The sequence below is a fragment of the Tupaia chinensis genome, unplaced genomic scaffold (assembly GCF_000334495.1).
Source record: "Tupaia chinensis unplaced genomic scaffold, TupChi_1.0 Scaffold000333_1, whole genome shotgun sequence".
Taxonomy (NCBI): Eukaryota; Metazoa; Chordata; class Mammalia; order Scandentia; family Tupaiidae; genus Tupaia; species Tupaia belangeri.
The window spans coordinates 2,862,035-2,888,372 of record NW_006159827.1 but is presented as its reverse complement, the minus strand read 5'-3'; the positions used below and the strand labels follow the sequence as shown (position 1 = coordinate 2,888,372).

At 43.0% G+C, this 26,338-nt stretch overlaps 1 protein-coding gene across 2 annotated transcripts in view; it reads left to right on the top strand.

Annotated features, from left to right (window-relative positions):
* The window catches only part of LMCD1 (LIM and cysteine rich domains 1), a 69,292-nt gene that overhangs the window by 11,579 nt on the left and 31,375 nt on the right, over positions 1 to 26,338 (top strand). Inside the window, exon 2 of one of the 2 annotated variants that reach the window (XM_006152043.3) lies at positions 23,714 to 23,802. The exons of the other annotated variant lie outside the window; for it this stretch is intronic. Coding sequence (XP_006152105.1) covers positions 23,714 to 23,802 — 89 coding nt within the window. The remainder of the gene's footprint in view (positions 1 to 23,713; positions 23,803 to 26,338) is intronic. 2 annotated transcript variants of the gene reach the window in all.

Sequence of the window (26,338 nt, the reverse complement as noted above, 5' to 3'; positions counted from 1 at the left end):
CTGATACACATTCTCTAGGAAATATGGAGTGGTTCCTTTGGCAACATACATGCAAGTCTGTAAGCAAGATGATGTAGACATCAAGGGAATGCCCTGAAAGTGTTACCTTGGCCAGACTGGAAGAGTCTACAATGTTACCAGCAGCTGTTGGCATTGTTATAAACAAATAAGTTAAGGGTAAGATTCTTTCCAAGAGAATTAATGTGGGTATTGAGCATATTAAGCATTCTAAGAGCAGAGAGAGCTTCCTAAAATGTAGGAAGGAAAATGATCAGAAAAAGAAGGAAACGAAAGAGAAAGGTACCAGGATTCAACTGAGATGCCAGCCTGCTCCACCCAGAGAAGCATTTTCTGTGAGAACCAATGAAAATGAACCTGAGCTTCTAGAACTTATTCCCCCATGAATTCATGGCATGATGTTAAAAAATAAATAAATTCTGGTCTATAAAAATGCTTTTTCTTAATTGAGTAGAATCATGTTCCCTCCCCCAAAGCAAATTGGGCTCTAATTAATTTTGGGCTCTAATTAATTGGGCTCTAATTAATTTTGTAATATCTTTATTCAAATTTAGTGTTTTTCTAACTGAAAGATGGTAAGTGGTTTATTATGCAACAACAACAACAACAACAAAAAACTCAATTGGTGAGAAAATAATTGTGTGCCTGCCTCTGTGGTACATGCTGCCAAGATGCTGGTCTGTGCGAGATATGACCACATGGGAGGCCTAGGTTAAATTCCATTTCAGCCTAAAGGCTGGGCACTGTCTTGTGTGCCTATAATCCCAGTAACTTGGGGAGGTTAAGGCAGGAGGCTCTTGAGCCCAGGTTTGACATGGGCAATATAGGAGACCCTGTCTAAAGAGACAGACAAGGTGGTGCATGACTGTAATACCAGCTGGGAGCCTGAGGCCAGAATTGCAGCATCAAGATCCCTTCTGGGGGGGAGGGGGGAGTTTTATTCAAACATGTATTCAAGAATTGTTGTATGCCAGGGGCTGAGCTGGGGAAATAAAAAGAAAGGAATCCCAAAGCTGATGGTTTCAGGCAAAGAATAGCCTAGTCAAATCATCAGAGAATCCCAGCAGTGCCTAAGGTCTTGACTAGAGGTAGGAACATGGTACTGAGGGAGATAAGAAGAGAAGAACTTAATCTCATCTGGGGAGGTCAGCGAAGGCTTCCCAAGGAGATGACATTTGAGCTGAGTGTTGAAAGACAGAGATGAATGTGCTCTTAAGATCAAGTCACCATCCAGAGTTGTGCCTTCCAAATCCGACACCCATATTCTCTACCCTACTCGATGTCTAACTTGGGCAATACCATTCATCTTGAACTGCGGGCAAAAGCATTCCAATGTATCCGCCCATTCAGAGATGACCATCTTTTATTTTGAGTTCTCATCTGAGAATTCATTCTTCTTACTCTCAACCAAAACCTTTTGGGGTGGCAGGGTAGTGGGGCCTGCCACACTGGCATGCAGAACATTTATGTCACGGGCTTGAAGCTCTCTCATGCCCAGCAATGGAGTCCCAACAAACTTAACCCCCACTGAATTTGAATTGTTACAGGAAAGTACAGATTCATGTTGTGGCACAAAACAAAACAAAGAAAGAAAGAAAAAAAAAAAGGAAGATAATTGAGGGTATGCAGTATTCCTAGAAAGAAAGGATAGTACACACATGCCCTCTGTGAGTTTCAGCATACTGCACATGTGAGCAGAATATGAAGACACCATTAAGAGCAACACAGGGTGTGTTCAAGCCTTAAGTTTCACTTTGGACGTCTGAAGTCATTTAAATGATAATTAGGGGAAGAGAAATCTCAAGTAGGATTCTTTGATGAATTCTGAAGAAGAAAACCAGCCTTTCAAAATAGGGAATGATTAGCAAAATCCAGAATCTTGCATCAAAACAATTTCTTCACAGTTCTTACTTCAAATGTTTTACTTGCTCTGAGAATAGGTTCCTTTTTGCTATATTTTAGAGCAAGCGATGCATTGGAATGAAACACATGTGGTTTAAATATCGAGCTGCTACTAGGATGATTGTTTTTGAATATTGTCAGTTGCATATGGTACATTAAGTATAGAAAAAAAAAAGGTCCCACATGATTCCCTGCCAATTATCTGGAAAATGAAATTATGGTGAACGTTCCTGAATTTGGAAGGACTTGAAGGAAGGACAAGATTTGATGGAATGGTTTTGTTTCCTCAAGTCTGTCCTCCTACACAGCCAGCGGATCCAAACAGCCCATGGGGAAAACACAATTTCATAATAAGATTCACAGCTAATTAGAATGGCTGTCATCACCTGCCTCTGTACCTTTCCTTTGGGTCCAGCCCAAAATTGGGACCATTACAGGGAAAAACATCATATACTTATTTTGATAATAGTTGTACTGTATATTCCAGCAAATAAAGTTAATTTATAAGAGGCAGAAATTCTCTAGATCAAATTCCTGTTTAACTGACAAGTAAATACCCAGCAAAGCTAAGTGAATTGCTCAAGGTCACAGAGCTGGTTAGTAGAGTACCCACGATTAGAATTCAGAGTAATATAACATTTCAGAAAGAAAGACTTTAAAACTCTTGTACATGAAAGATGAACTGAATAGCTAGATACTATAAGAAGGCCACTGAAGGACACTCACACCTCCTGGTGAAGTCTACTTTCTTAAACTCTTAGTTGTTTCTTACTTCAAGGTAAAATTTCTCTCTAAAACTTCTCCCTGTTGGTTCTCCTGCCCTCTTTGGTAGGCTTAAGGATGTAATGGACACTTTTTCCCCCCAAAGTTTTTTTTTTTTTTTTTTTTGGAGAGATTTTCACTGTAGGGCGCGTGCACTCACCAGACAGACAGAGAGAGACATAGAGACAGAAAGCGAGAAATCACCCCCCAGAGGGGATGGTCACACCGCAATCCCTTCTCCATTCTCCTCTCGGGATCTTGGGCACGCACGCACACGTGCCCGGCGTGAGTTTTAAGCCACCGGGTCCGGGACACGAACCGCGGTCGACTACGTGGGAGTCCAGCGACATAGCCATTACGCTAACTGCTGGTTCCCATCCCCCAAAGTTTTGATGCTGGTTCATCTCTTGAGACCTACATGTCAGTCAGAATTAAGGTTAGAGCATCTGTCTCTTTGTTTACTTCCCACCTTCCGGGAGACCCAGTGTCAGCTTTTAGCTGGACGAGATGGCCAACTGACATCCCCAGTTTTGGGAGATCAGTCTTGTTGCTTGTGCCACTGGGCCAGGATGTCTCCCTGATCTTCCATCCTCACCAAGCTGAGACAGTCATTTCTGTGCCACCAAACTATCCTGTCTCTTGGAAAGAATATTTTTAAGGTGGAAAAGTATGGTGAGAGAGAAGAGACTAGGAAACATTACTGTGCTAAGAGGAAAACCACAAACCCATGTCATAAACACATATACAAAATCCGCAGCCTTGTTTCACATGCCAAATGCCTGATTTTTAAAGAAAAAAAAGAGAGGGTGGATATGTATATAAAACCAGAGAAAGATAAGGAGGCAAAGAAGAAATCCTTGATAAATCCTTGATAAATAAAGGTAACATCCAGTGTTTTAAAACAAGTATTTGCAAAGTTTTTGCATCTAATTACCATATGGAATGCTAGAACAGTAAGAAAACAATCTAATTTTGTATTCTGTGATGAATAAGTGTGGGGAAAAAGGTGCTCAACATCATTAGTCATTGAGAAATATAAATTAAAAGTACGAGAGTGCATTACAAACCCAGTAAAATGGTTAAATTAAGTATTGGGTTGTTGGAAAAGTCACGAAGCATTTTTGCATAGAAAAATACAGAAAAAAAATACATCATGACCTTTCCAGCAACCCAATACTGACAATACCAAGTGCCGGAAAGGGTGGAGCAACTAGAACTCAACATGTGTTGTTAGGGAGAATGTAAAACAATAGGGCCACTTTGGAAAACTGTTTGGTAGCTTCTAATAAAATTAAATATAAGGGGTCTTCAAAAAGTTTATAGGAAATGGGAACCAGCAGTTAGCGTAATGGCTATGTCGCTGGACTCCCACGTAGTCGACCGCGGTTCGTGTCCCGAACCCGGTGGCTTAAAACTCACGCCAGGCGCGTGTGCGTGCGTGCCCAGGATCCCGAGGGGAGAGTGGAGGAGAAGGGATTGCGGCGTGACCATCCCCCCTGGGGGGTGATTTCTTGCTTTCTGTCTCTATGTCTCTCTCTGTCTGGCGAGCGCACGCGCCCTACAGTGAAAATCTCTCAAAAAAAAAAAAGTTTATAGGAAATGCATCTTATGAAAACACTGCATGGATTTAAGAAATGTTTACACCAAAATAAACTCTTAATTCCATTTTTCTGCAGACGTTTTGAAGTCCCCTCATATTTATTGACTCTGTGACACAACAGCTTTTCTTGTAGATATAGCTTATCCAAGAGAAAGGAGCACAGATGTCCCCCAAAAAAGTGGGAGAAGAATATTTGGAGCAGTTTTATTCAAAATAAAAACTGGAAACGAAATCTCAGCCAATAGGAGAATGAGTAAATAGTTTATATTTATGCAAAGGAATATTATGCTTTTAAAAATAATGTGTTTTTAAAAATTTAAAAATATCAGTTTTTAAAAATCTAGTATATGTAACATCAGTAATCTTAAATATTTTGGATAGAAGAAAATGCCAGACACAAAAGTTTGGCAAACGTGTGCTATATGTAAATTTTACTTTGAAATACAGATGCTTCTCAATTGACAATGAGGTTATATCTAGATAAACCCATCCTAAATCAAAAATATTACAGCCACTTTTCACTTAACAACCTGCCTGTTTAATGACCGCTTGGACTTCCAGTCAGTTCTCTAGCGCTGGGAATCCCCTTTCTCAGTCTTTGTCTTATTCCCACGGTTGGTTAGTATTCCCTGCTGGAGGTGTCCTAATCACACAAAACTACGTACTTCGTTTATAAATTTGTAATTTATTGTGCACTCATAGGAGTATAGAGAATAAATAAAAATGATTTTGCTAGACTTATATTAGTGTTGTGTGTCTTGCAGTTTTCTGGTGCTTATCTAATGTATGCTTTTTGTATGGACAGGATGACATTATTCTAGAATGCTGCCACGTGTTATCTACTGAAAAATACATACTCTATGGCACCATAATACCCCATAAGACATCCACCTTTACACGCTTCACTGACCAATTCACTGACCGACTAGTTTTAAGGACGCAATTCAGTCATTAAGTAGGGGTGCTCGTGTATGTCAGAAATGCATCCTAGCTTAGCCTACCCTGCCTTAAATGTGCCCAGGACACTTACTTTAGTCTACAGTTGGGCTCAGTCGTCTGTCAACACAGCATACTGTAAAGTATCAGTTTTGGGCCCTTGTGGTTGTGTAGCTGACTGGGAGCTGCGTCTTGCTGCTGCTCCCACCATCGGAGACAGTGCATTTTGCTAGCCCAGGGAAAGATCACAATTCAAAATTTAAAGTAATGTTTCTATTGAATGTTTGTCACTTTTGCACTGATCTAAGGCCAAAAAAAAAATAATAATTCAATCATCCTAAGTTGGGGACTGTCTATACCATTAGAAAGTAAAAAGGCACAGCCAGTGTCATGGTGATTAAGGCACTGTGTGTATTCTACATGGTTGATGGAGTATCTGGACCGGGTGTCCTGAAAAGTATGCTAGGCATGCGCGCATGCATACCCAAAATCCCAAGAGGAGAAGGGAGGAGAAGGGATTGTGGTATAGCCATCTGCCCTGGGAGGTACTTTCTCACTTTCTCTCTCTCTCTCTCTTTTTCTCTCTCTCTCCCCCGTTCTCCCTCCCTCCATCTCTCTCCAGTGAGCGCACATGCCCTATAGCAAAAACTTTAAAAAAAGAAAAGAAAGGAAAAGAAAAAAAGTGATAACCCATTGGAAAAGGATATATGGAGACAAAGAGATTGAGGGCCAAACTCTTGCTGCAGCTTGAGGCTGGCCCAAGCAACATAAAAACCCTATCTTAAAAAAAAAAAAAAGAAAAGAAAAGAAAAAAAAGAAAAGAAAAGAAACCTCCAGGCCTGGTGGTGCACAACTGTAGTCCCAGCTGGGAGGCTAAGACAGGATGGTGAGATGACAAGACCCTGTCTTAAAAAATAGAAGTAAGAGCAGTTTTGTTCTCTTCCCTGACAAAGACAAGGAATCCTTTGAGACTAAGAAGGAGAGTAAACTTAAGAGCAGAGGATCCAAAACAGATAAGGAATAGATAGCGTTGGAGAGCCCATCAACCCCTGGGCTGTCAGTGAGGCTTCTACACATGGTGCTCACACCTAAAACCTTCCCACTCACAGAACAAGATCTGAACTGGCAGGTAAAGTGGGAGGGTGGCCCTTCATTAGTTCTTAGGAATGAGGTTAAGTTGAAAAGGAAGCAAAGTGTGAGGGGTGAGGGGAAGGCAGCATGCAGAACCGGACCCTGGATTTCCGATGTGCAGTCCCAAGGATTAGTACGCTCCTTCAGACTGGTCTGTGAAAGGACTGGCTTAGCCTGGATTCATTGTGCTTTGTTCAAACCACTAATTCAAACTTTTTTCTTAAGAAAGAGATTTTTGCTATAGTGTGCGTGCACTCATTAGAAAGACAGAAAGTGAGACATTACTCCCCAGAGGGCTGGCCATGTCACAATCTCTTCTCCGATTTCCTCTTGGGATTTTGGGCACATATGCATACGCGCCCGGCGTGAGCTTTAAGCTGCTGGATCCAAGACTTGAATCACAGTTGATTACTTGGGAGTCCTGCAATATAACCATTATGCCATCTGCTGACTCCCCACTAACTCAAACCTTTATCTGAAACTTGAGCCTGTCCTTTTCTTGCTGAAGGTCTCTTAAGAACAAACTCCAGTGATTTCCAGGGCCTGGGAGGCAGTTGCCCTAGATCTCTGAGCAACAGCAGCAGCATCTCAAAAGGACTGGCCCTCTCGAGAGACATCAGCAGAGAGACAACTGAAAACTAGTCCAAACCGCTCATAGCTCAGACCGATATCTACTTCAAGTTTCTAGACCTTGATGAATATTTATACCAAAATAGGGCCAGTGGAAACGTTCCATCTGTGTGGATTTTAAGAGTTTTGCTTTTCCTCGGCCACATTGACCAAACTCAGGAAAGGGGGAGAATCCTTGCCAAATATGTGCTCTTTGAAGTGCAAGAAATTCTGAGAAGGCCCTGGACCCATCATAGGTCTTCTTATCCTGGAGACTAAGAGTTGGCACTCGCTTTTGAAAATGCTTAATATCAACACCTCTCCATACTTTATAATTTTAGCCAAACCCTTGACACGATACTGACCGTGAACACTCTTTTGAAAAAGTAGATGAGTCTATTCAAAGTTTGACTGGCTGAAATTGCTTTGTTGGTTGATATTTTTAAGTGTGTCCAAACTGTGAATGGTCTAATTAATCACTTTAATTATCCTCTTTTTTGGTAGTAGAGAAATGGCCCCAGATTTTCTCTTCCGTTTTATTACATACTCCCTATTCCTCAGTATCTCTACTCCGGAGACTTCAACCATGTCCTGCCCTTGAGGGGAGGGACTAAAATAGAAGCCTCACTCTGGTCCAGGGGTTATTAACCATGCTTGCTAGGCATGAGCCACATAGCAGGCCTTGTACTACACCATTTTCCCCCTGATCTTTATCATTCTAGTTTGCAGGTAAATAACCCAAGATTCAGAAATATTAAATAAATGCCATGGTTGCAGAGTTGGTTGTGGTGAACAGGAGTTGAACGTAGGCAGTTCAATCTACTGCTCTTGCTCTTCCTCTGGTCCATTTCTCACCTACACTCCATGGGCTTCCAAGAGATCCAGAAGAATGCCTTAGGAATTTGGTCATGAGATGAATTTGGGGAATGCATGGGCATGCGTTAACAACACTGAACCAGGCTAGTCAGACCTCTTCTTTTCAGGTCTTTCATCCTTCTGATTATGCCAAGGAGAAAGTCTCCATCTTATGCTAAACTGTCTCTGACCTTTCAAACGTTTGCCCAACTTCACTTTAAACAGTGAGCGCCTCAGGCTCAGCGCTTTTAAAAGGCCATTGTAGGAACCAGCAGATAGCATAATGGTTACATCGCTGGACTCCCATGTAGTTGACCATGGTTCGAGTCTCGAACCCGGGGGCTTAAAATTCATGCCAGGTGTGCATGCCCAAGATCTCGAGAGGAGAATGGAGGAGAAGGGATTGTAGTAGTGTGGCCATCCCCCCTGGGAGATGATTTCTTGCTCTCCGTCTCTCTTTCTCTCTGTTTCTCTGGCAAGCACATGCACTCTATCACAAAAATCTCTCTCACAAAAAAAAAAAAAAAAAAAAAAGGAAAGGGCAATTGTATTTGTCTAGAACTTAATGATGTTGTTTCCTATATATATATACTCACCTCCCATTTTTAAAAATATACTTTTGGGATCCTTTTTTTTTTTAAAAGAAATAATTTTTCAAAAACCAATTTGTTTAACATCAACAAAAAATAATTCAGATAAATAACCACACAGACAGTCTATGAAGGACAAAATTTATGAAGGAGGAGCATGAGGATTTTGTAAACATCTTATGTTTGATTCGCCATGATCCCTCTAGCACTTTGCAGCTTTCAAAACGTCTCCTGTTCGATTCTCACAACTATCCTCATGAAGCTGTTAGGCATTAAGATCCATTGTAAAGTTTGTTTGTTAATTTCCTCCATAAGCAAGAAGACAGAGACAACGAGACGGCACCCTCAACAGGAGTCCCCATTCTGTCCCACCCTTGGCCTCAGCCAGCCCCAGATCACAGGTATACGCATGCCTGGCAAACACAGATTGGTCCCCAGATGCAAATCCAGAACCTTCCCATGTGAGTCAGCTTCATGGAGCTTCACCTTCTCCCACTGCTCCACTGTCTAGTCCCTGCGATTCATTTTAAAGATGAAAAACAACAGGTTCAAAAAACAGAAACTGCTTTCTGGGGTCACATCGATAGTGAAAAAAAGTAGCCAAAGCCCAGGTCCAACTGCTCAAGCTCCCCTGACACTCCATCAGCAAAGCGTCTCAAGGTCAGGACTGGATAAAGGGATAATCTGAAGCAGTGAACGAAGACCAGAACTGCCATGGCAAGTCAACAGATCTTCATGATTCCCATAGATTGGCTCATTTCCCAGTGCTTGTACATATTGTTTCATGGAGAAGCCTGAAGTGGAGTTTCTCTTGAGAAATCTGATTTACACTAGTGAGACATCTTTCAGAAGGTGCAGAATGTGGCCTTCACATTGAGGGATGTCTCTTACCTTCTGGGTCCACCACCCTAGGGATGATACAAACTGGAAACGGACCACTCCCTGAAGAGATACAGGCTTTGCAACAATAAGCAAAACATTTCTTTTTAAGTCCATGTGCCTCAAACAGTTGGCGGAGATTCAGACAGCAGGTCTGGGTGACTGGACAGGCAGGGGTCCCATAAACATAGGACAACCAATGGATTGGTTGCCTTGCAAAGAAGGAAAGTTGGCAGCTCCATTGATCTGTCTTCGAAGAGATTCCAGGAGCTGAAAACACTCCAGGAGAATAAAGTGAGAATTGGAGGGATTAGTTGAAACCATCTGAGTAGATTCCAAGAGAAAAGACAAGAAAGACACTGCTAGAACCTTGAAAAGAGTGGGGAGTCATTGAGGAGGGTGGAAAAGGGGTGATCAAAATTTCTGGGATGAACAAGGGAGGCTAGGATGCTGGAAACCAGAGTGTCTCTTTTTCCCTTCAACTTCTCTGAAGACATCAGCCTTTTATGTAGGGTATCTAACTTAGGCTAGATTTTGATGTACCTGGAAGCACAGCTCGAAAGCAAAATGGAAGTGTTACAAAAGAAGCTATCTAACATGTTTCTTGAGCTACTATGTACAAAGGTTTATACTAGGCTGTGGTAATCCAGCAATGAACTAGACACCGAGGGACCCTACCCTCATGGAATGCACAGCCGCTCAAGAAAGAATGATATTAAAGAGTTATATACCCAGTTAAATATTTGCCATCATGACAGGTACCACAAAACGTGCAAAGGAAAAAAAAAAAAAAACATGCAAAGGACAGGGTTTTCTGAGACCATGTGACGGGTATCTGAAGGACAAACAGGAGTTTGTTAGCTGAAGAGAGAAAGGCGGTCCAAGCATGTGGCAGGCTCAGAGGTACACAGGAATTTGGCATATTTCCTGGGGCATATGGTTAACTGAATGATTCTGAATTTACTCAAGAGAGATTTTCTAAAGTAACTTGGTTTCTATAGTTGTTTCACATTCAAATCTTGTCCGCTGAGTTTCGAAAGTAAGACCTGGAAAGTGAATCATTTGTAAAGTGAATGATCACCAGGTAATTTTTGTTTCATAAAACTAGGCTTAGAAAAACTTAGCCTAAATACTCTCTAAGGGCCTTTCAGTTCTAAAAATCTGTGATCTTCTTACACACAGAGTTCATCTATATAAATTAAGTACAGGGGGAAAACCAACGGACGGATGAAATATTTAAACTAAAAAAAGTGTTGAGTGTTAGTTTTAAAAACATGATAGCAAGAAAGAGAGAAAAGGGGAGTCATTTGTAAGAAGCATGCTTGTTTTCAATCAAGAAAACATCTTGGTAAAGGCACCATGCTAAAATACAAGTGTTTTTTTTTTTACCGTCAAGGCTGCAATATTGATAGAAGGAAATTCCTCTGTGTGTGTGTGTGTATGAATGCTTCCATTGTCATATAAGTTAACCTATACATTTAGGTGTGAGATTCCCAGCAGGAAGTATTTGCATAAGCCAAGACTTCAGACTTTTAATAACAGAGCTGTATATTTATGTAACATATGTCCTTTTGAGATACTGAGATTTAGTCAGGCAAGATTAGAAATCCTGCAACTCAGTTTGCTAATTCTCTCCCATTTTCAAAATTAACTACCATAAAAATATGTTATCCTTGGACATATCAGTAATGCTGCAAATTAGAATTCAATACGTGCACACTCCCCACCCCCACCCCCCACGTTCCTATAGGACGCCATTCTTCAGACATCAGGCTGCTAGAATCAGGAGAGCCTTATAAAACCAGGGAGGTATAATAAGTAAATATTGTCGGCCTCAAGCTTACAGTTTTATATTTCAGAAGGAGTCAGTTAAGGGCCAAAATCTTAAGAACCATGAAACCAATTAGATTTTAATTTCCAAGTGTAACCTGAACACATGAGGCCTGGGGACCCCAGCAGCTTGTTCTCATTTAAGAAATGGGGGGTGGGGGAAGAAAGAGGAGTGGGAGAAGGAGTCATGAGGGACGTGATTTTTTTTTTTCTTATCTTGACTTCCCGTGAGCTACTTAGTAAATCTCTGGGTAAGATTCTCAGAGGGTTGGGTAAACTTGGCTCACAGTGCGGCCGACGGCTTTAATACATCTTCTGAGAAGCTGGCAGTGCATATCCAAGGGAAAAAAAAAAAAGCAACACCAAGGAGGAAAAAAAAAAAAAAAGATTGTGTTGGAGTTCTGAAAACACTTAGTATGGTAAAAAATGCCAGGTTAGCTATACCCTATAGGGTCCTTTCATAGCCAATTAAAACAATACCCTCCTCCTGGGATTTTGAGTGATCTCAAAAGATCCATAAGAAGTCCAGAGGTGGGAGGAGTAGGAGCACCAGTCTTCTCACTGCCTAATTTCTTTTTTTATTTTGCCAGAGGGCATATGCATTCACCAAGGCGAGAAAGAGAGAAAGAGACAAGAATAAAAAGAAAGAACACCCCCTATGGGGTATGGTCACAACAGAATCCCTTCTCTATCTCTCCCTCCTGAGATTTTGGGCACACATGCACATGTCCGGTATGTTTCTCAAGCCACCTGGATTTGAACCATCAGGTCAGCCATGTAGGATCCAGCCACTTTAACCACCATGCCACAGGCTGACCCCCTCACTGTCTAATTTAATTAAATAGCTAGCCCTTCAAATAGTGGGTTGACTTTTGGAAAAAAGAAAAAACAAACTTGGGCAATTCTCAACAAAACAGGAAAGAATGGTAGTGCCCACTCCGTGGGTTTCAAAGGGCTACCTTTGTACAATTCACTGTTCCCATTAGCCTGGGCAGTGTCTGTAGTTGGTTCTAAGGGAGTTAAGGTCAAAGGAAAATAATAGTTCAGTCTTTTTTTTTTTTTTTAATTTCTTTTTTTTTTTTTTTTTGGAGAGGTTTTTTGCTATAGGGTGCGTGCGCTCACCAGACAGACAGAGAGAGACAGAGAGACAGAAAGTGAGAAATCACCCCCCCGGGGGGATGGTCACACCGCAATCCCTTCTCCTCCATTCTCCTCTCGGGATCTTGGGCACACACGCACAAGCGCCCGGCGTGAGTTTTAAGCCACCGGGTCCGGGACGCGAACCGCAGTCGACTACGTGGGAGTCCAGCGACATAGCCATTACGCTAACTGCTGGTTCCCAATAATAATTCAGTCTTAAAAACCCTATCACTTCAATCCAGCAGGGTCCCTTATACTTAAGATTTATGGACCTGCTTTGGATACATTCACATGTAAACACTAGCTATCAGCAAGAAGCCAGTGGCCAGAAACTGGTTTCCTTTTTCTCTTCGTCATCATCATTTCTGCCCTGCCAACAGAATGTTAAACAAAGAAGTCCTAGTACTGGGCCGAGACAGCGACTTCCTAGATTTTCCTTGCACACAGATCCAATCACTCAGCAATGGATTGCTCAGTTTAGGGTTTGGAACATTTTGCCTGGTTTCATACTCCTTTTCAAGATGACCCAATACCATCCCCTTTGAAAGAAAAAATGAGATATTCTACAAATATTTCCAGGCTACCATGTCCAAAGGTTCTTGCCACTGCTGAGAGAGGGAGCCCAGCCATGCAGATCATTTCATAGAAATGCAGTAACTCTTCTGTCCAAACGTCCCTTACGTCAGGTCTTTCCAAGAACTGCAGCTCTTGAAAAATGTACTGATTGGAGTCTTATCGCCTCTTTGCCTGTTTTTGGATGAAAGTCCTATAAAAGAGCAAAAGAGCGAAATTATCAAAAAAGGCAGACAGAACGAAGGAAAGAAAAGGGGTTAGATAACGCCCTATCTCAGCTAGCCGAGCACTCCCAGTCTCTGTTCCATTACGCCAAATGATAACTTGGTAAGAGGTAGACACTACTAGCAGGCTCCGTTAGTAAACCAGACGACCGAGGGAAAGTGATTGCAATCATGAGTGTTTAATCAGGAGGGAGTCTCCAGGATGCAAATGGTGGGGATAACTGTTGAGGTGGGGTGTGATTTTAGAACCACCAACACCCCAACCATGCTTAAAACAGACTAGCTTACACTCAGTTCTTTCATGGCCCTGGATCTGGGCACTGCGGCTTTTCTGGAATCAATCTCAAATCCGTGAAGGTTGGCTGGCAAAGGTTGGGAGAGGAAGGCAGGGGCAGGGTCTTAAACAGAAAAAGCTTCCTTTTTATATTTCTCTTTCCACATATGGATCTACTTTACTCTGTTTTCATAGCCAGATTAACCCTTTTTGTTCACAGATGCTCTAAACTTTGGTGGTCTGAAATTATTCCCTCCCATAGAGGAAAGGGCAGAACTAAACAAGTGATTACAAGAATAAAAGTGTCCCATAAAAGGTCGTAGATGGTGTTAGGAGCTCTTAGGAGAGAGAAGAGTAGGGGCCTAAGAGAAAAATGAGAGGCCTCCCTAAGGAAGTAATAAGAGAATTGGTTGGTCTTTTCCAGGAGCGTGTTCATCATGGAGTCTGAACACAGTGATTGGGACATGATGTCAGAGACAGTTGGGACATAGACATAGGTGCAACAAGCCTCTTTCACCAGCCTCTAAAAGGCTCTGGGCTGTGCATTCCTCCACCTTTTGCATACTCCAGTGCATACTAAATGCATGCACTAATTAATTTAAAGATTAGAAAGTATAAAGGAAATACCATTTAAAAAGTTTATTTCTTCTATGAGGTAGAGACAGACAGGCATCCTCAACACGGTCTTGATGCCATGACCCACCCCAGCCTTGGCCATCTGTGTGTACACCCCAGTGTATACAGAATCATCCCAGGCAGTGAACCTAGGACCAGCATTGCTGCTGGGTCACCATCTGGCCCCCAAGATACCATTTCTCTTTTTAGAGAGAGATTTTTTGCTATAGGGTACATGCATTCACCAGAGACAGAGACAGAAAGCACAGAATTGCCCACTAGGGGCGTGGCCATGCCACAATGCCTTCTCCTCCATTCTCTCAGGATTTTGGGCACACACGCACATGCACCTGGTGTGAGTTTTAAGCCACAGGGTCCAATACTTGAACCACAGTCTACTACATGGGAGTCCAGCAATGTAACCATTTATGCCATCTGCCGATCCCTAATACTATTTCTTATAGAAAGTATTCTTTTGTTCAGCATTTGTTGAGAACTTTATTTGAAACACCAGAAACATCTATGATCATCTGATTAATGATCCGATTCTTTGAACTACAGCCAGCCCAGGGGATAAATTTAACACACATAAATCACTTAATAGGAAAATGAGCGAATTGTTACCCTGAAATACTGTTGATTTGGGTACTGCTGCCATCAGCTCATCACCCATCAACTGTAAACCTATTCTGTTACTTTAAATAGGACTGATTTTAGAAAAAGTTTTCCAACTCTACAATTCTAACTGCTGGACCAGTGGGGCTAATCTCAATTTGTTTAGTCTGTTCATTTTTATTATATAATTTGAGAAAAGATATCACAATTGAAGGGATGCGTTCATGTTCATGCTTGTTCAAATAGAACAGAAATGCCCAAGGAGCAATCCCAGGGTAGAAACAGTGGATTTGTTCACACATAGCTCCCTCAAGGGCATCTGTTGTACAACGCCTAGTGCAAACAAGGTCTTTGCTACTGCCTGTGTGAGATTCACAATGATATTAGAAGGCACTTTATCCAAAGTCATTTCCTTGATTGATTTCCACATCATCACAGAAAACATCAAAAATTCACCAAAAAAAATGGAATTAAAGTACAAGTTTATTTTCATGCATAAAAAAATTGCTGAAATCCTTGAATAGTTTTTTTCATAATATGCATTCTCCATGAAATTGTTGAAGACTGTCCATAAATTAGCCATTGGGGGAGAAAGTTCAAACAAGGAGAAATACAACAGTGAGTTCTTCACACCCTCTGCCTGTATGCTAAGCCCATCCTATTAAGGCTGAGCCCAGGATTTAGGCTACAGGTCCCAGTCTTTCATCTCATATTTGGGAAAATAGGATTAGTCTATTGGCCACAGCCTAAATCTATAGCTTGGGGCCTCCCAAAGCTTGGGGAGGTAAAGTGAGCAGGAAGCTAAAAGGCAAACATAAAACAACAGTTCTGCTTCAAGATTGAAGGGAGAGGCCAGCTTCATGGCACAGCAGTAATGTGCCCCTCAGAAGAGGCTGGATCCAACATGGCGACCATGGTTCAGATCTCTGGCTAGCCCACCTGAGACAGGCCAGGCACGTGCATGAGTCCTCAAGATCCGACAGGCTGGAAGCCTGGAGGAAAGGGATTATGGCGTGACCAGGCCCTGTTTGCCTTTGCTGGTCTCTCTTGTTTCCCACCCTCAGCCTCCTCCTTGGGGGTACACAGGACCTGTCTCAGGGAGGAACCACTGGGCAGAGGGCTCGCGTTCAGGAAGGATAGTAAAGTAAGCTTTGTGTTATGGACAAGACAGCTATTGTACTGATGAATGTATTCCTTTCATTGCTCTGCTAGGATTGTGAAACCCTGTGTTGACAACTCACGTTTTCAATTGTTGGGGAGCTCCAAAAAGTGGGAAGAGTCCAGACCTTTGACGAGACCCCAGGAGTTTTAAACAGGAAAGTGAAAAGAGACTGTAGTTAGGCCACTCCCCCAAAATACCAAACTTCTTAAGGGGAAAAAAAAAAATGACTCTCATGCAGTAATCATTTAGGCCTTAGACATCCCCAGGTTGGGCCACTCTGTCTTGTGGGTCCTTAAGTCCCTCCTTTTGCCAGGAGTGGGGAATGGTATGAGCACCACCCCTGGCCTCAGGCAGGGCAGAAGTTCTAATATCAGTGAGAGCCCTGGAGGGCTCAGCCAGCCAGCTAAATTCAGAGGAAGAGGAAGGGCTGTGGTTTCCCTTCTGTCTGGTTGTTACGAGAATTACTGCATTTGGCACCTAAGCCTGTGAGGCAAGCTTGTGCCAGGGCAGATGTGATCGAAATGAAAAACAACAGAAGTCAGACTTGCAGTAAAAACTCCTTATAGGGAGTGATGCTCCACAGCTGCATATTGAAAGGGGAATTTTTTTTTTTCAGCTTTGTTGAGATATAACTGACAATTAAAATTGTATGTATCTGAGGCGTACAACCTGATATTGTAATATACACACACACACACACACACACACACACACACACACATATATATACACACACACATATTGTGAACTAATCAAACAATTTAGCATATCCCTTACCTTGTTAAAATGGCTTTTCCCTTTGGACATCTACCCAGAAGCAGAGTGCCGGATTGCATAGCAGTTCCTTTTTAAATTTTCTAAAGAACCTCATGTTATTTTCCATAATGGCTATACCAACAGTGTACAAGGTTCAGAACTAGAAATTATTAAGCCCATGAGCTGAGAGCCTGAAGATCAAGGTGGAGCAGTCGCGGGTTACAGTGGTGAGGCTGAGTGGATCCCACACTTGTCTACACATTGGAATCCTCTGGGGAACTTCCTGAAATACTAATGCCAGTAACTGATTCCTCAGAAAGTATAACTGCATTGGCCTGAGGTGCATATCAGGGGCTAGAAGTATTAAAAGACCCCAAGGTAGGGACCAGGAGTTGGCGTAATGGCTATGTCACTGAACTCTCATGTAGCCAACTGTGGTTCGAGTCCCGGACCTGGTAGCTTAAACTCACTCCAAGCACATGTGTGTGTGTGCGTTCCCAAGGTCCCAAGAGGAGAATGGAGGAGAACGGATTGCAGCATGGCTATCCCCCTCGGGGGTGATTTCTCGCTTTCTATCTCTCTGTCTCTCTCTGTCTTTCTGGTGAGCGTACACACCCTATAGCAAAAACCTCTTAAAAAAAAAAAAAAGCCACAAAGGGGTTGTACTATGCAGCTCCTAATAAGCTCTAATCCAGATCATTCTGAATGGGCAAGTTGCTACTTCACTGTCAGACTCAAGGTCATCCATCATCTGTTAACTAGGACTAATGATTATACCCCAGAATGTGGGCACAGTGGTTAGAGAATGACTGAGTAGATAAAATCACTTTTGAGTTATAACCCTGAATTATTGCGGCTGTTGATGGTAGTAAGGGAGTTTGGGGATCTTTTTTTTTTTTCTTTAGTAAATCCCAGTTCTTTTCCAGATCTTTTCATAATTTTATCCTACTCAACCCATCTCAACTCTAACTCCGCCTCTCCTGGAGCCCTTAGGGGAGGGTTTGTTTTTAAGTAACAAGACATGTTGACCAGTAATTTTTTTTTTTTTTTGAGAGGTTTTTGCTATAGGGTGCATGCGTTCACCAGACAGACGGAGAGAGAGACAGAAAACAAGAAATCACCCCCCGGGGGGATGGCCACGCCGCAATCCCTTCTCCTCCATTCTCCTCTCAGCATCTTGGGCACGCACGCACACGCGCCCAGCATGAGTTTAAGCCACCGGGTCTAGGACTCGAACCGCGTTTGACTACATGGGAATCCAGCGACATAACCATTACGCGAACTGCTGGTCCCGACCAGTAATTTTTAATAACATCTATGCTGAAAAAAATTACTTATAAAAGGCAAGTCTCCATCAAATACAATTTTATGTTAGTTTGGAACACACCACTCAGAAAGCAAGCCTGTGGATAGTCACGAGGGCATGAGAGAATACTAAGATACAGCTTTCCAAAAAGGCAAGACTCTTATGCAAATATGAAATGAAACTGATCCAAGATTTTATTCCACTTATTAATGAGGGAGCCAGCAAGATGTTTAGGCCAATTCAAAGAGTATTTGAGGAGCTAGGCATCTGTGGGTATTTAATGTTAGAACAAGAGTAGTGTGTTAGTTACAAAACTGGTTAATGTCCTTGAGGACAGCCAACCATAAGCTTTGAGGCTTTCTTTTGCAAAAGGACAAAAATGATTTGCAACTCTACTGGAGCAAGACCTACAAGTTAACATTAATTTCACCAAGTCTTGGAGCTAAGCAAATTAAATTTCTCCAGACAATCCTTTTGGGATTGCAGGGAGCCCATGTCACATTACCATCCCATGACATTGAAAGGATGTACCATTACCGTTCTGCCTTATTTCCAAGTTTTGGATAAATTTTTAAGTACTAAATACTTACTTTATTTTACAAGCAACCTTTTCATCTTGCTTAATAATGCTTACAACAGCCCTTAAGTTAAGGCAAATAATTCAGGAAAAATTTTGGAGAAAGAAACGAAGTTATGTAGAAAGGCAAGCTGAGCTATAATTCCAAATCTTATGAGCATCCTTAAACTTTGTATTGCATTTCCCTTTTAAAGTTCCTCTTCATCTCTGGGACCAGCAGATGGCATGATGGTTACGTCATTGGACTCTCACATAGGTGACTGCAGTCTGAGTCCCAGACCCAGTGGCTTAAAATTCATGCTGGGTACAAGTGTGTATGTGCTCAAAATCCTGAGAGGAGAATGGAGGAGAAGGGATTGTGGTGTGGCCATCCCCCCAGGAGGTGATTTCTCACTTTCTGTTTCTGTCTCTTCTGCAAGCGCACACACCTTATAGCAAAATTCTTTCTCTTAAAAAAAAAAAAAAAAGTTCCTCTTTAAACCAATCGTACATTGTTCTTAGTTGTCTTATTTCCCTTTAAGACATTCCCTGAAGTTCAGCAAAAGGTACAAATTTAAAGGAGAGAGGACTCCCAAGGTTAGACCAATGCTGCTTGCATCCCTGGGGCTTTCCTGGTCTGATCTGTTTTTCTGAGTCCCTGACATGTGGTTCAGTTCCATGACAACATCAAATGAACCACATCCTACTAACCTGGGCCAAAGAAAATTGTCAAGACTTTTTTTTTCCACGCCTCAGGAGAAAGGACAGCTTCAACGCTTCATTCCAAGAAACCTTTGTTAAGTGATAGCTCCTAAGCTCTGCTGTTCTCAGCTACTGTGAGACACTGAGCCATCTTTCAGCAGAGACAGCATCCGCAGGAGCGTGTCTTGTGTGGAACACTGTTTCTGGCTGATTTTCCCCCCTCTTCAGTAAACAGGATCCTCATTTTCCCTGTGTTGAATATAGCTGCGTCTGTCTGGCTCCCAGAGGAATGGCAGCAATGGACCGATGACTATCATGTTAGACTATTGTGTCCAACATTCAGCCAGGATACTGGCTGCAAGTGTGACCTGATGGCCCAAATCTGATTCTTTCTCACAAGGCCATTCGTTTTTCTCTCCCATGGACTTCTGTCACCATGGGAACCATCCCACTAGCAGCATGGAGGCCAGGACCAATCCTGCTTCATGCACCTACGATGAGACAGATGTCCAGGCTTGACCTCCTACATTGTCACTTGCCTGAGACGTGAGGCTTTCTTGTGCTTATGATTTTTAATATCAGTTTCCTTCAAGGGGTCCTTTAAAGACAAAGAACTAGGAATGGGTTTGGTTAATGCGTTCGTCATTAAATATGGAACACATTAGTTTTTTAAGATTTATTTTATCTTACTTATTATTACAATTTTTTTTTTTTCAATTTGACCAAAGGGGAGGAAGGCAGTGAGAAAGTAAGTTGTCAGGTCTGGGACTCGAATCACGGTCAGCCATGTCAGAGTCTAGTGCTTTAACCCCCACGCCATCTGCCAGCCCCATATAGGCTTTTTTTTTTTTTTTTTCATTTTTTTAAAAGAATGTAGTCAGTGGCAATACTTATTGGATTGTTGGAAACGTTACGGCGAAATTTTTCTATGTGAAAATATGTCATGACTTTTCCGACAACCCAATATATACATGAAGCAAACTAGAGAATGAGCAAGTATATGGAGTATGCAGCTGGAAAAATAGTTCCTCTGAAACCCCCCTAGAATTCTGAAGTTGGAAAAAAAAATGTGTTTGAAAATATCTAACTCGGGGTCTCTCAAACTGTTTCTCTCGAGATGTAATGACGAGAACAGCAAACACTCGGTGCATAATGAGCATATGCTTAGCTCTTTGCTGCAGCATCCCAGATAACCCTCAGGTGAGGCAGGTGAGGAAACTGAGCCCAAACTAGTTCAATCACCTGCCCACGTGCAGTAGCAAGAAAAGACAAAAGCAGGACTAAAACCCAAACTGCCTGTCACCAGAACCTGGCTCTCCAACATGGAAGAGCTGGCTGCTCCCCACCTCTCTCCTTGCCTGTAGTGTAGGATGGTGGTTTAAAGGTTCGAATCCCATTGTACGTCTAGTGCCTGAAATTTTATTTGATCACGTAATCCTCCTTGCTCCACCATAACCCATGAACCACTCTGTTAACATCTCACAAAATGCATATCCCGGGGACCGGCAGATGGCCTAATGGCTATGTCGCTGGACTCCCATGTAGTCAACTGCAGTTTGAGTCCCATACTCAATGGCTTAAACTCACGCCAGGCACATGTACACATGTGCCCAAAATCCTGAAAGGAGAATGGAGAAGAAGGGATTGCAGAGTGGCCACCCCTCTGGATGGAGGGTGATTTCTCACTTTCTGTCTCTCTGTATCTCTGGCGAGCGCACATGCCCTATAGCAAAAATCTCCCCCCCCCAAAAAAAAAAATTATATCCTGCAGAACAGAATTTGGGCAAACCCTTTCCAGGCCAGTTCTCTCACTTTACAGAGGAGAAACTTAGGCTGGGCAAGGAAATGACCCACCTCCATTTGCACAGCTAATAAATGCCAATGTTGGCACCGCAAGGCCAGGCCCCTGCCTTGCAGGCTGGAGCTTTGCTGTGTTGCGTTATAGCACTTATTCTAAACCAAACCCAGAGCCAGCAGATAGAATCGGACTTCAGTTTTCTGGGCCAGGCATCAGGACTAATCTCCATGTAGGATGACCGCTCAACCCGCCTGTCATTAGAAGAACAATGATGCCAGGCATACCGGTGTTTTGTCACTTACAAAACACTTCCACCTATCTCTTATGTTTCCAGGCCTCTGGGTGTGTCTGAAACAGTCCAACAATGAAACCTTATTCATAAATTGTATGCCCTCCAACATAAACTTGGAACTACTCGGATGCTAAGTGTGAAAGGATCACTGTATTTCAACTAGTAGGATTCAAGGTGTCAAGTAGGAGAGGCAGAAATGAGCCAGGTTATACACCAGTGGCTTTAGGGAACAGAGTTATCAAATGAGAATTCCTGCCCCCTCCCCTTCAGCCCAGCCTAGGACAATGAACCTAGCACTGAACAGGCAAAAACATAAACAAACATACGCAGCATGGATCTTACTCCCTGACACTGTGATATGTGTTCAGCAGAAGACCAGAGCCTGGGAAACCATGGGATAAAGAGCAGTCACCTGGGACCAGCAGTTAGTGTAATGGCTATGTCGCTGCACTTCCATGTAGTCGACGGCAGTTCAAGTCCCAGACCTGGTGGATTAAACTCATGGCAGGGGTGTGGGCATGCGTGCTCAAGATCCCAAGAGGATAATGGAGGAGAAGGGGTTGTGGGGGGGCCATTCCCCCCCCACCGGGGGGTGATTTCTCACTTTCTGTCTCTCTGTCTCTCTCTTTCTGGCAAGCACATGCACCCTATAGCAAAAACCTCTCAAAAAAAAAAAAAAAAAAAAAGCAGTCCCCAAGCAGAAGGCATGGAGCTAGGTGTTACAGGACATTTGGAGGTACAGAAGAGGAGTATGATAAAGGATCGCTCTTTCCATATCACCCTTTTAAATCTATCATTGTTCATGAGGATGACTTCACGAGATTTTTCCTGTCTTAAAAGCAAAGAGACTAGTAATGTCCCGAAGAACACACTTAGATTGCAACACCCTTCCCATCATATTTTTGTACCTTTTTACCACTGCACATCCTCCTTCTACTTCCAGCTCCTTCTCCCCCTTTCTGCCTGTTCATCTTGCACAGCTCAAATCCAAAGTCACCTCCTCTAAGAATCCTCCCTCAATTTCCCATAGGAGTTTATCAGCACTCTCCTCTGTGCTTCTAAAGTGTGAAAAATAATGTAATTTACCATTTCTGGTGCCTCTTATGGTGCCACGTATTACATATATTATCTTTGTACTCATTTAGCAGATTAAAAAAAAAGGGGGGGGGAGGCTAGCAGGTGGCATGGTGGTTAAAGGCGCTGGGAATTCCCACATGGCTGACCGTGGCTCTAGTCCCGGACCTTGTGGCTTGCTTTCTTGCTTTCCCTTTCTCTCTCTCTCTCTCTCGCTGTCTCTCACTGGTCAAATTATAAAAATAATTATAATAACAAATGAACTTAAATAAATAATCCTTTAAAACAAACCGAAAACAAAGGCTCAGGTGTCCAAGGCCAGATGACTGATAAATCACAAAGTTGGATTTAGAATCCAGGTCTTGCAGGCCCCAAAGTTCATGCCTTTCAGCTTCTCTTGCTTTGAACTTCGCACTAACAGGAGTGGGTGATGAGAGTGTGTTCCCCCTTTCCTTCCCCCTAGACTATGAGTTCCTATAGGGCACATCTAAGTCTTACATTGTCTCCCTTGTGCCTGATACACAGTGGGTGCTAAGTAAATGGGTAAATGGACCAATGTGTGCTGAATGAGAATCTTGTCCCTTCATCCTCCTAGCTCATCAAGCTCTGTTTCCAGTACAATCATGATAAACCTGCACACTGACACCAAGTCATCCCCGCAACCTACTCCCCCCAAGGGGACTTAGGAGCTTCTCAGACAGTAGATCCATACACTAACCTACTACCACTCCAATTTTAATGTAATATGAATATCCCAGGAATTTTGTTAAAGTGCATATTCTGACTCCAAGGATCTGGGACTGAAGCCTACAAGACCACGTTTTTGGCATGTTCCCGGCGCTGGCTGCTGCGGGTTTGCCCTGTTTGAGAGTCATGTGGTTCTGAACACAGCAGCCATAGCCACCAATGCACTTCCGTTGCCTTCGGCTTGTCCTGAATAAGAAAACCTGTCTTGTGCATCGTGTTCCTTCCAAAGGAGATTTTTTTTTAAGGCTCATGTGATTTCCAGTGTGTTTAGCAAAATATTTAAGTTATGCTTTGAGCTGTAAACATTTGGCAGCATGCTCATCGGTTCGTGCTTGTAACTTTGGTTTCATCACAGCCTATCAATAAATCACAAAGAAACCCAGGAGAAGATGCACTCACTGGAAGACGCCATGCCAGTGACAAGTGGATTGGGAGGGGAGGAGAGAGCAGAGAAGCAGTTAATGGGCACCCACAGCAGAGCATGTGGGACCAGTCTGAGTGTTTTCCCAACAGCACTGGAGGCTGAGGAGGAGCCCCCACTGCATTTCTATTGGGAAGGACCCCACCCTTCTACTCCCGCTTGCCCTATGGCAGCATTCCTGGCTAATCTCTCTTCCCCATAAACAGTCAGTGATGGCTTATTGATCTTGAGCCCTTTGAACCCCACACAATCCCTTTGCTGGAGTGCCAAGTCTCTGAGAGGTCAGGCATCTCCGGTTCAAGATGTTTGGAAGGAAAACACCCTTTTTTTCTGTCTCCTTTTCCAGATGTCCCTGGGCCAGCAGCAGTCAGCGAGAGGCGTGGCATGTTTGGGATGCAAGGGGACGTGTTCGGGCTTCGAGCCACATTCATGGAGGTAACAGATTCAGTCAGGAGGGACTCTGCCTGCCTTCACTTCTTGGCTGTCCTTTCTAGGAACCCTAGTCCTTTTCTCTGCTGAGATTGTTCAGGACGTGTGTGGTGCTGGGGAGGAAGGGCTGCAGAGGGAGGGCTCTCTTGCTAGGCCCGATTCAAAATCAAATAAGTCCTCGGTGAGCAAAGATCTTAAAAAGGAGCTCAGTGCCTCATAAACCCTTTCAAGGTGGAGGTCACCAAGCTCAGCCCAGCAAGATCTGCTCTGGGAAGACACGGGCAGGTGTGAGCTGATGCCTGGTGTATTCGGGACAGGACTGTGCCCTCCGGTTTGGTGGATGGGGTTGATCTCTCTCCTCTGCACCATCATCCCTGTTGATGGTTTTGACCCAAGGATGGCCCTTGGGACAGAAAGGAAAGTCATTCTGTCCAAAGAACTTAAAAGCCAGGACCTGGTATTTAGATGTGCCCAGTTTTTCTTTGTTTTTGTTCCCTAAGGACTCAGACAACAGGGTGAGGCTGCCATTATCACAGACCCCTCCCAGGCAGGATTCACATCAGCATAGTGGTGTGCCCCACCTACGTGTAGTAGGACAGAACACAGCATCCTGTGACTGTCCCTGCAGCCCTGGGAGGGGGAGGCTAAGCTCTGAAACCCAAGAAGGGAAGCTTCTGTCCTCAGGGCCACAGAGTTACCTTGGGCACTCGGTGGAGGGACAAAATATGGGTGGTGTTTTCTTAGAGATGCTGACTTTCATCATGAGAGGGGAAATTACAAAAATAACTACTTATTAGTTTCTTTATATTTAAGTGTTAAAATAATCCTTCATTTTTTTCAGTTCAGAATGCTTGGGGTGGAGGGTAATGGGGAAACAGCTACTAAATGACAAAATTTGAACTCAGATCTTCCTGAAACCCAGTCCCATGCTCTTGGCCATTCTGTACTACTGTGAGCTATGAGCTTTCAAAGCAAAAGACCATTTCTTGACTCCATTGTCTGATAGTCCTCAACCTCAAATCTCATGGGGTCTTTTGGATACAAGGGACCTTCATGGTCATCGTGTCCAGACTTCCATCCCCTGTAAAATTTTCTCCTACAAGAAATGCTCTCAGAAGGTGAAACTCCTCATGCCTCTGTTTTGGCCTTTTGAGTTCTTTCTGGCCTGGAAGAAAGTCCATTTCTCTATCATTTCAACCCCATCAAATTTTTTGTCAGAGTCTCAGGACAGTGTTGATTCCTGCTCTTAGAAAATGGCTGTGTTCTTGGGGTCACAGAAAATGTCCCTTAAAAGCATCTACTGGGTCAGTTCAATATGTTTCTCCTCTCAAGGGTCAAAATCCTATGCTGCTTGAGTTCCAACATCTGGAAATGGTCATTTAATGTATTTTGTCTGAGTTTCTAGTTGTTTATGGAGGGAGGACAATTCTGGACCCTGTTCTTCATGGCCAGAAGCAGATGTCTCTTAGCGGTATCTTAATCTCAACATTTCCTTGTCTCCCTCCAAATGACTTGGCCATCATATGAATGTGCCTTTGAGAAATTCAGATTGCAGATTGTAGGTCCTAAATATCAAGTGTGGTCTTTGATTTGAATAGCCCTAATAGGGACTTAAATTTGATTCATATGGAAGCAGTGATGTCACAGAACCTTAGGGGGAAATCCTGTCAAACCAAGTTTATGCCCCACTTTTCTTATTCTCAGTTGTTCAGCAGATGCTCGAATAACTAAAATGGCAACTGGCCTGATTGCTTAGAAAAACTCCTTGAGTGATCATCCAGAGCAGGTTCTAATTCTGAATTGTCCATGACAGATTGCAGAAATGGCCACCTTTATATCATCGAGGCTATTTAGCATGGGGCTGTATCCTGTATAAGCTGGGTACCTAGGGAGAGTAGGGCTGGGGTGAAAAGGGTGTCTTCCTCATCTGTAAAGATTGAGCAATGCTTCCAGCAACTTGGAGAACATGAATAAAAGGAGAAGCAATGTTGACATAACCTCGCAGAGTATCTCATATTTGTTAAAATTTTCCATTTCAAAATGTTTGCATTCCCAACATCTCAGCACACTGAGATTTCACATTAACCAAAAAAGCAAAAGGCGGCTTCCTCAAAAGGCAGGTTCCATGTCTGGGAGGTACTAGGAGGTCAGAAGGTCAGATGGGAATTGGGGCTCTTCTGTGTCTGTCCACACTGGACTTTTCCTTCACTTCCTCCCTCCACTTGCCCCTTCCACTTCCAGTTCTGTGGCTCTCATTCCCACATGTAGACCACGAACACTGTCTGTCACCCTCTACTTAAAGAAGCAGCCTCCTCCGTGTCTGGCTCCCAAACAAGATAGGCCAGAGAATGTTACTGATCATGAATAATATGCCCCAGTTTTGCAAAACATTCTATCCCTTCTTGTGAAAGTGAAAAAAACCCTCTCATTTTTTGCCCTGCAACACCCTTACAGTCCTCTCATAGCACTGGAACAGTTCCTTGAGATCGTGGATTTTAACATTTCTCAAATTGCCGTTCACTGAATGTGAATGTGAACTTGG